The sequence below is a fragment of the Anomalospiza imberbis genome, chromosome Z (assembly GCF_031753505.1).
Source record: "Anomalospiza imberbis isolate Cuckoo-Finch-1a 21T00152 chromosome Z, ASM3175350v1, whole genome shotgun sequence".
Lineage (NCBI taxonomy): Eukaryota > Metazoa > Chordata > Aves > Passeriformes > Viduidae > Anomalospiza > Anomalospiza imberbis.
In genome coordinates, this window is record NC_089721.1 from 3997367 (window position 1) to 4009780 (window position 12414).

Here is a 12414-nt window from a genome sequence, read left to right on the forward strand (position 1 = left end):
TTTAAGCTTGATTATAAAATTTCATTCTGTCCGTGAGCTGCCTCCAATGTCCCACTGTTATTAGATGGTAGAGGATAATTTGGAAAAAAAAGCCCAAAATCCCTGTCTTTGTTCCTCAGATTAGTAGTTATAGTCTTTAAGAATATTTTCTGCACTCAGATTTTTCTAGAAGTTCTCATTCAACATATCAGTATGAAATTCTTAAAAAAAAAGTAATCACAACCCAAATCATCCAAGGCCTCACAGAGAAGGACATGTTTCCTTCTGTGACTAAAAGTAAGAAAGTCCTTGCAACATCTCCTCTTAGCTACTCTCACTAATGAGCATCCCATTATTAAACACCTATACACTGCAGGAAATGACAAGAGACAATATCAAGACATGGAATATCAAAGTAGTGTTCTTTATTTTATTCTAGCCATCACTACCATATGGTAGGTGCACATTCTATTTTTATTTAGAATATGTGTATGATTACTAAAATCAAACCTTCATTCTGGCTCTAAGACCACATAGATTATCTGCTCAAAGTTTAGAAAAGGGGAACACAAAATTTATTTCTGAATGCAGTTTTTACACCTTTCTGTAAACCAGCAGGCAGACACTTCCTGCAAAGCACCTTCTTACCCACTGGTGGGACAGGATGTCCCTTTGTGAAGACAAAGATTAGATTTGGAGTTCAGCTAACATCTAACATTGCAATGCTTTCACTTTGAGGAAGCAAAATTGTGGCCATTAAAGAAAAGTCTTTCTTTAGCAATAACCTTTAGAATGATTCATGCCTACTTCATAACAGCAGTTCAGCTACACCTACTGAAAACACTGAGTATCAAAGTTCCTTATGCCAAACAAATTGTTTGACAAAATAACTGCAGTGTAATATTTCAATAAGCATTATAAGATACATAATATATATATATATACTACTTCAGTAAGCATTACTTTGTTTTACAAAAAAGGAAATTACTCTGCTTGCAGTTTAATCATCAAACAGGTATTCTGATTAATCCAAACTGAAATACAGGTAATGTATCTTGTTGCCTGTAAGCCCAGAGCCTGAATAGCTCCAGGCCCCTAAATCAAAAGAAGGGCTCTACAGAAAAGTGAGCATGAGTGCTGCCACTACAGCACCAATGAGGAAACTGGCTGTGAACTTCACCTCTACTCTTCACCAGGACACCTTCTTAAATACAAAAACATTGGTAAATCTCCACCTTTGTCTTCTGTGAAAGTGATACCCTGGTTGAAATGGCTATTGACTTGTCTCACACATCAAAGGTAATTCAATTTTGCAGGTCAGTCCAAAATGGATCTTTACCTAATTTGAGTCTGTTGAAATATATATAGATTTTTTGTTAAAGCTTTAAGGAAAAAAATAAAAATCAATTGAGATGCTGAAAGCATTTATTCAATTTTTCTACAACAAGGTACAGTATTACCTTGTTAAATGACTGAATCAACTTGCCACTCACCCCAAGAGAGGCAAGGCACCTTGTTCCTTTTTTTATTAATTTTAACAAAGCTTATAACTGATTTCAGATGGGCTAATGGGTATTTAATACCCCAAACAAGTTTTCTAGCACATTATTTTAAAAAAACTCCAAACAACAATGACTATTCAGTGTCATACAAAATGTTAAGATGATTCTGATCCTAGCCCATTTAAAGCTATTTTTTGGTTTATGTTTTTAAAGTAAAATAGTAAAATGAAAAATTGAGAACTAAAGAAGACAATTACTTTCACAGGAGCTTTGAACATTGTTAGCATCCAGCAGATTGTACTATCAACACCTGCTTAATGGAAGGCTCCTCTGCTTACCCACTCTTTAGGGATCCTGGGATGATGTATTATTTTTGTACAAATCTAAGCAGTATATTTAAAGGACAACTTTGAAACAAAAAGACCAAACTGTCAACAGTGTTCAGAGACAGCTGAGCTGTCAGAAAAAAAAAAAAAGTTTATATCAGATAACAAAACTTGAGAGAGCTGAAAAATTTGGCTATCATCCTGACAAATACCTTACTGTGCTTTTTTGGGGTTTTTTTAAAGGAACAAGCACACTCTACCTTAACTTAAAAGAACCTGGGAAAGTAGGATCTTTCCCTCTCAAAGTGATTTGCATTCCTTATCAGAACCACTTTCCTTACTGCTTCAGTTCTATCTGCTTTCATATGTTAAAGCCTCTGTGAATGGACAGCCTTGAATCTCCCATGAGGATAAAAGACACAGTTCACCAAGCTGCAACACTGTCAGAGCACAGGATCCTAATAACTAATTGCTGCATTTGATCCAATAGTGATCAGTCATGTAACAACTAAGGTCGTTGTGTTCTTTTCATGCAACGAAAACACTGTTATTTCTACTTTGTAATGGAATTTAGAGTAACCACATGGATCTAATTCAGAGTTCAGGTGGTCAGAGTGTGTGCTGGTAATGCCACAGCCATGGGTTTGATCCCACATGGACCACTCATTTGAGAGCTGGACTTGATGATATTTGTGGCTCCTTTCCAACTCACAATACTCTGTGATTCTGAATTTCCTTTTAGATTCTGCTGCCTTTGGTGATCTTCAAATGTATGCAATACTGTTATGCTTTACATAATCTTGATTTTTAATTATTGTACAAAAGTGAACTGTAACATACTTCTCAGCTGTAGAAAAGACTTTCTGGCTTTCAATTCTGTACCTTGATTTGTTAAGTCAATAAAATTACATTGGAAATTCACAGAGAATAAAATAGTTTTAGAAGAGTCTAAAATACTCAACTATTGTTATATTAAAACCCTCCTTTACAAGTATTTTACAGAGCCCAACATCCTATTATCATAAATTACTGTAAGCATATACCCTTGGTCAGCATTTCTAGAGAGTTTTCCACCATAAAATGAATGCCAATATATTAATAAGAAATACGGGTATTGCATGTTGATTAGCAGCAAGTATCACAAGACTCTTGCTAAAAAATATCACAACTCACAAGAACACATTCAAGGCAAGGATGAACAACACTGTCACACGAGCAACCTGTCCTAGTGGAAGTGGCCCATGGCAGGGGGATGGAATGAGATAATCTTTAAAATCCCTTCCAGCCCAAGCCATTCTGGGATTCTGTGATTAAATGACAGAAACCCTGGACCAGTAATGAGTAAGATTAAAATGCACCATAAGTCTCAAACTTATTGGTGCAAACATTAAAGAACCAGCACTTCTGAAGTTCAATTAAACCACTGGTTGGAGCCCCTGATGACTCTTTCAGTCAAGCACAAACTTATCCCAAATTAGCCCCACTCTACCTTTTGATGCATACTTCAAATTTTACTAGGATTTATGGGGAATTTATTAGTAGACTTTGCAATACAAAAGATCTTCCCCCTCCTTACTGTATTCACTCATGTTTCCAATGGGTAGGCAGAGCCAAATGCGTCTTCTTTATAAAGATGAAATTCTTAAGACAGGACTTGCATACTGTTGGGAAGGTCTCTTCCTCGAAAAGAAGATATCTCTACAAAAGTATAGTTATTTCCAGAACTTGGCAAGTATTGAACCATTTCAGTTGCCTACTTTAGGCTTTTATCTCCCATGTTCTATGTAAATAATCTACTCAATCTGTAGGGCATTTAGGTACAGAGGTGAGGTTCAAGTATTGATAAGAAGAAATAATTTGCTGTCATTTTCTCAGGAAAACAGCTGAATGGAGGGAAGATTGTCATCTTTACCACAAAACACAGCACTTGTGACTAGCTTAGTTTCCTGGATATGAAACTGAACAGCTGCAAGAACTCTTTGTATTGATTTGAAACCAAGAAACTCTAAATAGAAATGCCTGGATCCTTGAAGAGAAAAGGAAAAATCTGTGCAAGTCACAATTTAGTTTTCTTCAAGGAAATTGTATTAAAACATGAAATATTTATTTGAAGATTACAAATCACTGCTATCATAGCTTATTGAAAACAGTGAAGAACAGCCTATCTGAAAGACAATCCACCTTGAATAAAATTTACAGTGAACTAATTTCCATTGGATACACAGGCTCCACAAAGTCTTTTGGAGAATTAAAACAGATAGCCCTTCACTATTAATCAGGTTATAAAAACCCTCAACATTTGTCTAAAATGTAAGTGTAATGAAATCTAGATGGAGATGTATCCAGTATTTTTCATGTCAACTATTGCTCAAACACCAAATGGAGAAGAATGACATAGGCTGGTATAAAGGACAAAGTTAGAATCATGGGACACAAGTCTGCCTTCCCAATAACCAAAAATTTATTGTTGATGAAGATAATACCAGCCTACTGGTTTTAAATCTTCAGTAGACTGGTTTTATAACTAGAAGAAGACTGGTTTTATAAAACCATCCATGTCTCAAAGGGTTCTAGACTAGATGAGACACATGTTTCGTGATACAGTCAGTACTGACTGCTTCACTTCTAAGTTTGATAAGGTGAAAACACTATTTTTAGCTAAAGTACCTGTTGGAAAAGAGTGCTAGAGCAGAGTGCGCAGCATTACATGGATGATGAAAAGCCCATTCTGTATTCATAGGCACATGTGCTTAGTGTTCTCCAAGTACATTCTCCTATCTTTAACTTCAATGAAGAAATAAATTGCTCAAAGCTTATAAAACCAGAGCAAGTATTTTCAGGTGAGAGACAAATATGTCATCATCACAAGTGACTGAAATTTTTGTAATGAGATGCCCTGGATCACTGAAAGACAATGAAAACTGTACAATTACCTTTTTTACAGTCTTGTCAGGTTCAAGAGCAATATCTGGAATGTTGGCATCCACCATGAGGGAAAATAAATTCAAGATCAAGTTGGAATACCTAAGCAGAAGAGCAAATTAGATAAAACATGTTGTAAACTGTACAAAAGACATTTTGTAAACAACTTAATTTAAGAATTCATCATCATCTTACAAAGAACTGTTAATGCTTCAGAGATCCATTTTTAATACTAATTGAAAGTATTTATGTTAAAGAACACAATATACTGACATACACTGTCAAAGTTTAACCTTCAAAATCTCTCAAACTTCCAGAATTGAATAAAATTCTGATCTTGCTATAGTTTTCTAAAATTGTCTGAACATCTACTCAGAGACACATCACATATAAATTGTGATTTCATATATTTTAGGTTTTAATGCCATTTACTACCTCTGTTAGGATACACATATGCTAGAATACTGATGCAAAGGTTATTTTTTATTATGAAGTGATACAGCAGCATGATATATATTCAAAGAGATGAAGTCTTCATAAGTACAAAAAATTATTTTTCCTATCACTGTGAGGGCTTTTGACATAATGAGTTAAATATTTAACCAGATCCAAGTCTTCAGTTGCTCAGTTAAGTTCCAGTAATAGTGGTAGCACAGTACATTTAGGAAGTACAAATGTCATCCATAACCATTAAAAGTGACAAATCAGAAAACAGTTTTCAGCTTTAAAATGGTGTTGGAAACACTCCTAACTATCTTTTAAAGAGCACCATTTTGCCCTTGCAGAAAATTAGCTGTCAGTTTCTTTTTGAGAGGATAACTTTCAAGTTGTTCAACACAAACTGAAACTCCCCTTTCTCTTCAAAATATCTAGTTTCCTTTAAGACACAAAATATGTTACTGACTTCACCATTTGAAATACTGCTTTGCTAAGAGAACCAGGAGCTTCAGAGATGGGAGAAAATTAATTCTTAGCAGCAAAACTTGTTTATTAGGAAGCTGCTGAATATATATCAGCTGACAATTGCAAGGAGTGCAAAGTATTTCAACTAAACAAAAGGTCTGCTTCATAGCTGCATTTTACAAAGTAAACACTGCTCACAAAAGACACCTCTCTAGAAAAACTTAATTCCAAAAAAATACTCTTGACACTTTATTATTATCTGGAACTAACATTACCTAACACATTCCAATATAAGTTTTAAGACATTAAAAGAAAAGCATTAAAATCAACTATTTGGCTAGAAATCTTCAGTGCCCTACTTCCTTCGGCAGTTTTATTTCACTTCCTCAAGGGCAGGGAGCTGGAGCCAGGAAAATTACTTTTATGACAAATGAAAAGAAACAAAAGAAAGTTAACTCTACCATTTTGTTTGAGGTCTGGCTAAGAAATCTGGAAGTCAGGTTGCTCTGCTGCTAGGAACAGACACCACAGATTTTAATCAATTTTTCTTCTACTTGCCTGAAACTAGCAGATTTCTTTTTAAACATGCTTAAATGTTACAGGTACATGCTCTGAAGTCTCTTCCTAGATAACCAGTACCTTCTATCAGTAGTTTTCCCTTCAAACTGACACAGAATCCAAAGTCTCAGAGTCCCTTTTGCTCTTCAACCACATAGAGGATAAAAGCTTAAAAGCACTACAGGTTATTGGAGTTATTTATGTGATGGAGGCTTGTAAAAAAGGATTTTAAAGGTCTAGGCATCATTGTTAGATGCCAGTTAAGAGACAGTTCTGTTCCATACAATGAAATCTGATTCTTGAAGAATAAGATAATCTGAAGAAACTCATTTGGTGGGGGGGGGAGATCAAGAAAAGGTAATATGGGGGGGGGGGGGGGGGGGAGTATGGAGTGGAAAAAACCCTAAAAATTAAGGAAGAATTGCTCACTATACTCTCTGCAGATCTGTCCTCTGCCCCTCACCCCAACATTTCTACAACTCAGTAATCAATTGCGATACTTCCTACAGGCAACATCTTTGGCACACATGCCATAAGGTTTAGAGCTAGGGAATTGACAGCTCAAACTCTAGAGGAGAGATTTTGCTGAATCACCTGAGTTAGGAGCCTGACTCATCTTTGACACCTACATTACAAAGGCCTCTGGAATGGCTGACATCTATCCACAGCCAGAACAAACTCTGAGCCAGATTTTCCTAGTTGTAAGGAGGCTTAATGAACTACATAAACTGAAACCTAAATCCTTCTCACATTATTCTTTGCCTTCTTCAAACTCAGTACAAATTAACTGACAAAATAAATGAGGACTCAGCTGCACTGAAAGTTGATTATCTTTTGGTTTGAACATGAAGTATTGTTGAAGAAATTCAACAAAAAAACTCTACCTTCTACATAGAAGAGGTCTCAGAGACCTTTCTCTCACAGGTGGAAAGAAACCCATATCAGGCAAAAGGTCAAATTCTCATTACTATGTTTTCTGAGAATAGCAACTTTTGTTTTCAAGTTGGTATCTCAAACAGCTGTTTGATCCTAAGCATTCCTTCATTTATTTTTTCAATATTTACCAGACCCTTTGCATATAGATGTCCTAAACCAGTAAAATATGTAGGATGTTGACTTTGCAATACTCTACCAAATGTGAAGCTACAAACATCCACTATAAAGACAAGGACAGGAAGGTATACAGTTATCTACAGTCCCAAACTAAGGCCCTGCTTACCTGGTCTAAGTCAAAATTCCTACATTTAAAATGTCTTAAGGATACTACCTTTCTTTCCCCCACAACGAAATAATCTTCTCAAGAGCATGCATACTGCCTAATCATTATCATGTCACAGTTAGCTGTAATAAATTACGGCATTTATTCTTCCCAAAGTATTTCCTTGCAGTCTAAACTCAGTGAATATGGACCTGATCCCACGCAGATTCACTTTTGCTCTTCTCTCTTCACCATCTAATCCCAGCTTTTAGAATATCATCCAGACCCTGCACTACAACCTTTCCAAAGGAGCAGCACTTCCCAAGGGCCATCACACTTTCCACTTTTTGTGCAGTGTTTCCGTTCAGATCTTGACAGTACCCTCAGTCACTAAACTGGGAATAGACTGGGGAAAAACTGCTCCAGCCAACTGGACAAACCCACCCACAGAGAGAAAAAATCTCTGCCCAAACTACAGCTTCTGTCCCTACTCCCAACTTACCTCCTACTCCTCTGCCCTCACCTATGCCCACGAACTCAAACTGAACAGCAAGCTTCTCACAGGACTAATGCAGGGGAAAACCTTACTTGGAAGGAACAAAACAATCTAGAGCCTCACTCTGGAAAAAAATTCTGAAATGCTCTCACTGGATTCTTTGCTGCCACAGATTGCCCAGAGAGGGTGCAGAGTCTCCTTCAGAGGAGATATTCCAGAACATTCAGAAGCTAACCCTCTGCCATGTGCTCTGGGATGACCCTCCTTGAGCAGGGAGGTGGGACAAACGATCCGTTTTGTCACACAATGGAACCTGCTGAAGATGTGTAAGCAGGAAATTCTTGATGGAAAGGAAATGCTGACGTGTAGCAGGATTTAAACATCTTTAAACAGGCTCAACATGTATAACGAAAGCATAAGAGGCTGCTACAGCCCAAGTCCTGCTGACAGCCACAATTTCCCCTGCAACACATTCAGAACGCAGCAGCTGCTCCTTCACTACAGCACTGCTGACAAAGACACTCAACTGATTACTGTTGCTCAAGCAGAAAGCATCTCCTTATTCCTACTCCCCAGGAAAATCCCCCAAACTAACTAAAGAACATACAATAATGATCGTATGCCAAACTGCTTACAACCAGAAACAACAGACACAACTATTCTTTCACTTGTAACTTTAAAATTCCTTACTTTTTTTTCACTATGCAACATCCATTCCACCAGGAATCCTGATACACCAAGATACAGTACTTAAAATATGTAGAGAACTGGTTATTCCTCAGGGAAATAAAGAACTAAAATAAAGCACAATCTGATGGAGATAATAGAGTTTGCATTTTGTCTTAGCTATCAGAGGTTATGATTTCACATTACTTGGCCAGAATATCTTTCTGTAAGTGGGTTTCTGTTAATATGCAAAACTGTTAGAACTAAAGTGTTCCAGAACCAATTATTCTTTTTAACAAATAATCTTAATTATTTTTATTTCTAGCTGCTTAACATAATAGTTACAGTAATTTTAATATTATCATACATAGTAATGATGTACATACAATGTAATATAATAGATATCATCATAGTATTGTTGTTGAAAGCCTTAAGGGTATTTATCCAGAACCATGTAAAAATATTTTCCAATAAAATGAGCAAATATTGGCAATGCTATAATTACAGTGACAATTCCAGACATTAAAAATGAAACCATCTTGATTTACAGTTTATTTGTGTACCCAAATTACCACTATCCTACAAATTTAATGATGATCTTTGTAGCAAATCATTACATAAATTAATTCAATGAATAATCTTTCATTGACACAACAGAACTTTTCGATGAAACAGCTAGGTTTAAACAAAAACAAGTCAAGTATATGACAAATAAGAAATACAGCATTACAACACAGCTTTAAGCAAAGTTTAGAAGTTGGGACTATTCTCTGATGCCACAAATATTGCTTGTTGATAACATGCCACTGTTTTTTCAAATTGTTGACTGGTTTTTAACCCATTAACAACTTCGGTTCCTAGACCAACTCCCTGGTTTTCCTCCTTTTATCAACTGAAGAACTACATGCAGCATTTTATTTTTTATCACTGGCTGCTTTCCATATTCCAGGTACTTTTCACATAGGCTTGCCATATTACCAATTTCTTACACATATTTGAAAGTTTCCATTAGGTGATCTTTGATATTAAAATGAAAATCTTTCCTCTTCATTGAAGACATGCTAAATCAAATCCCTGGATAGACCAGGATTGCTTACCTGTGCTCTGTCCAAACAGAACACAAATGAGCTACTTGGCTCAGAAAGTTAATGTGTAAGTAATATAGTCAATGCAAAAGAATGAAGCTGATTCTAAATTTAAAAGAAAGATCTGTTGGTTCATAGACACCAGAGTCTAAAGAGTTTTTAACTGCCACAATTCTGGGTATTTAAAGAAATTTCTAGCATGCTTGTCACTACAAGTTGCTAATTTTTTGTCCCACAGGAGCTGAACTGAACTAAGCATATGTGTGTGTGTCATCTTCAAGCCAAAGAATTTGATCATCACTAATTTAAACTGGAGGAGGATAAAGCAGCAAATGAGTAATGACTTAAATTAAAATGACAGTTCCTTGATCATCAATAATCGGAGGAAAAGAAGCTTAAGGGCAAAAACATACCCAAAGAGAAATATAATTTAATATCCCACTTAAGTTATTAAATGAAGCTATTTAAGTTATTAAACAAGAAAAACTGAGGCATTTAACTTGAACAATTACATTCACCATCCACATAACACCAACACTCTGATGTTTTCATCCCTTTGTTTCATACAGAATCTTGTGTTCACATTTAAACAAACTTTGAATTTTCAACAGAAACACTTCAGCAATTCATTTACTGGTCTACTCTCCTGCTTTAGAGTGGCTCTCATGAGTTCTGGCATACATAAAGCCAGTGCTGTTACCTGCGGAGGTGGAGAAAGGCTGTATAGCACTGCTTACGGAACTCCTGGTACTGCTCACTCTGAGTGCCTCCCATGCCTTCCACCATCTCTTTGTTCAGCTTCATCGGCGGAGGAAGGGGCTTGGGGTCCCGGCCCAAAATATAACCAAAGTCAATGTGAAACAGTTTACCTGTAGAAAAAGCAAACACTGCACATAATAAAAGTTCTTGGTGCAAAACTTAGAAAAATAGAATCATTAAGAAGATAGCAAGCAGCTCTCAGAAAGTTTTCTGTAAGGTTTATAACAGTATATTTTTATCTTAGGCCGTTAACTGGGAATTATGGTTTTAAAGAAGCAAAGCTGATTTAAAAATCAAGGTTTTTTAATTTTTAAACATGTGGAGTATATTCACAAAGACTGAAACAATACTGAAACTGGTCAGTAGATATTTAATTCACAGTTTACATAATAGATACTACTAATGCTTTGCACTTTCTTTATAAGTTCTTAGCAAGTTTAAACATCAATACTTAAAGCAGTGTAATGTGTTTCGCATTTGGTTGCTGCAGCAAGAAATATGGTAAATTTAACATAAAAATAATATAACAAAGAGAAAGTAAGATTCATAATCCCATAAACAACCTTTCAAAGCCACTGAACACCAAAGATGAGTTCAATGCTGCTTCAAAAGTCTTTTGAGTTGTTCAAGTTGGGTCAAAAATTATCAGTGGTTCTGAAATACACTGAAGAAACATCACTACAATTTCAAATTTGAAAATGGATTTCAAATCCACCAAGAAGTTTGTCATACTCTTTTTCAGTACTAAAATGAATTCCTTCACTTGATCACTAAGTTTCCATTCTCATTTCTACTGATTGCATTTAGAACACTTCTGCAGCATTAACAAAAACTTATATATGCATCCTCTCCTCAAATGCACAAGGTAATTGCATCAACAGCCTGCCATGCTGCTCACCATAATGCTCACACTTTAACTGGGGAGAATTCAGAGTGCTCCTTTCCAATATTACTGAACTACACATGAGATGTTATCGGTGGCAAAATGAACAACTGAACTTCCCTTGGTAAACTTCAGTTTACCAGCAACTTCAAAAAACCTAAAATATTTAGATTAACTGAGGAATAAATATATTATAAATACACAAAAAAATTATGTTACTAGAAATAAAACAATTCATAATTCTTAGGTAGCAATTTTTTTAGGAATAATCTTGACTCAGTTAAATACTGTCCATATTAATCAGAAAAAATGTCTCTTAATGTGTTCTGCAAATGTATTTTCAGTTTGGAATGTGGAATTTAAGCAATGACTCGAGCCATACCACAGCTATATTACAAAAAGATGGTGAGACTGCAGATATGCATGCAGAGACAAGATAGAAGATCTTTTAAACAAGAAGGTAGAAAATCATTAGCATGATTGTTATCTAGACAAACACAGCATAGAAGATAGTCTTGCTTCAGAATTATGGAACTGAGCAGCATTACAGACAGGGATGTATTTGCTATGGGGTATTTTAACCTGCAGCATGTGTATTCATTTTAAGATTTGATAAGATTAGGTTCTCAGTGCTTTTGGGAAAAAAATGCAGCAGTCATATTTTACAATTAATCATGCCTCTTTGATTGTTTCATTGAATAATAATGTACTATCAATAGAAAAGGCTTTTTGAGATCTGTCGTAAGCATTCTTCAATCCAAAAAACAAATTCCATGACAGTCCAATTTGAAAGAGAGATCACAAGTATGCTCAACAAGAGGCAAAGCCACAACCATTACATTTTGCATAACTAATTGTTCTATAATAAAAAGCATTTTTTCAGTACATTCTTTCTGGGCTGGCAAAGGAGATTCTTTTAGTGCTCATTTTTGCACACCAAATTTTGGAAGCAATCACATACAGAAACCTTTCATCATGAAGCTAAAAAAATGTTTAACTAAAAAGTTTTGGGGACTTGCTTTCTGCTCACTTATTCAAACCTGTCACCTTGAAGAGTCAAGAGACAACATTTTAAATAAAACAGTAACCCTTGCAGCAGAAAATAATTTTTTTCCGTTTGCTCTGGAGATAAGGAAT

General features: G+C 35.6%; 1 protein-coding gene across 6 annotated transcripts in view; it reads right to left on the bottom strand.

Annotated features, from left to right (window-relative positions):
* PIK3C3 (phosphatidylinositol 3-kinase catalytic subunit type 3) overlaps positions 1-12414 on the bottom strand; it is a 67413-nt gene that overhangs the window by 12604 nt on the left and 42395 nt on the right. For 2 of the 6 annotated variants that reach the window (XM_068176516.1, XM_068176514.1), the window contains 2 exons: positions 10336-10504; positions 4741-4831 (listed from right to left, as the gene is read on the bottom strand). In XM_068176516.1, the coding sequence (XP_068032617.1) occupies positions 4741-4831; positions 10336-10504 (260 nt within the window). Of the gene's footprint in view, positions 1-4740; positions 4832-10335; positions 10505-11292; positions 11435-12414 lie in introns of those variants that run through there. The other 4 variants (XR_010994491.1, XR_010994490.1, XM_068176515.1 and 1 more) reach the window with 3 other exon arrangements.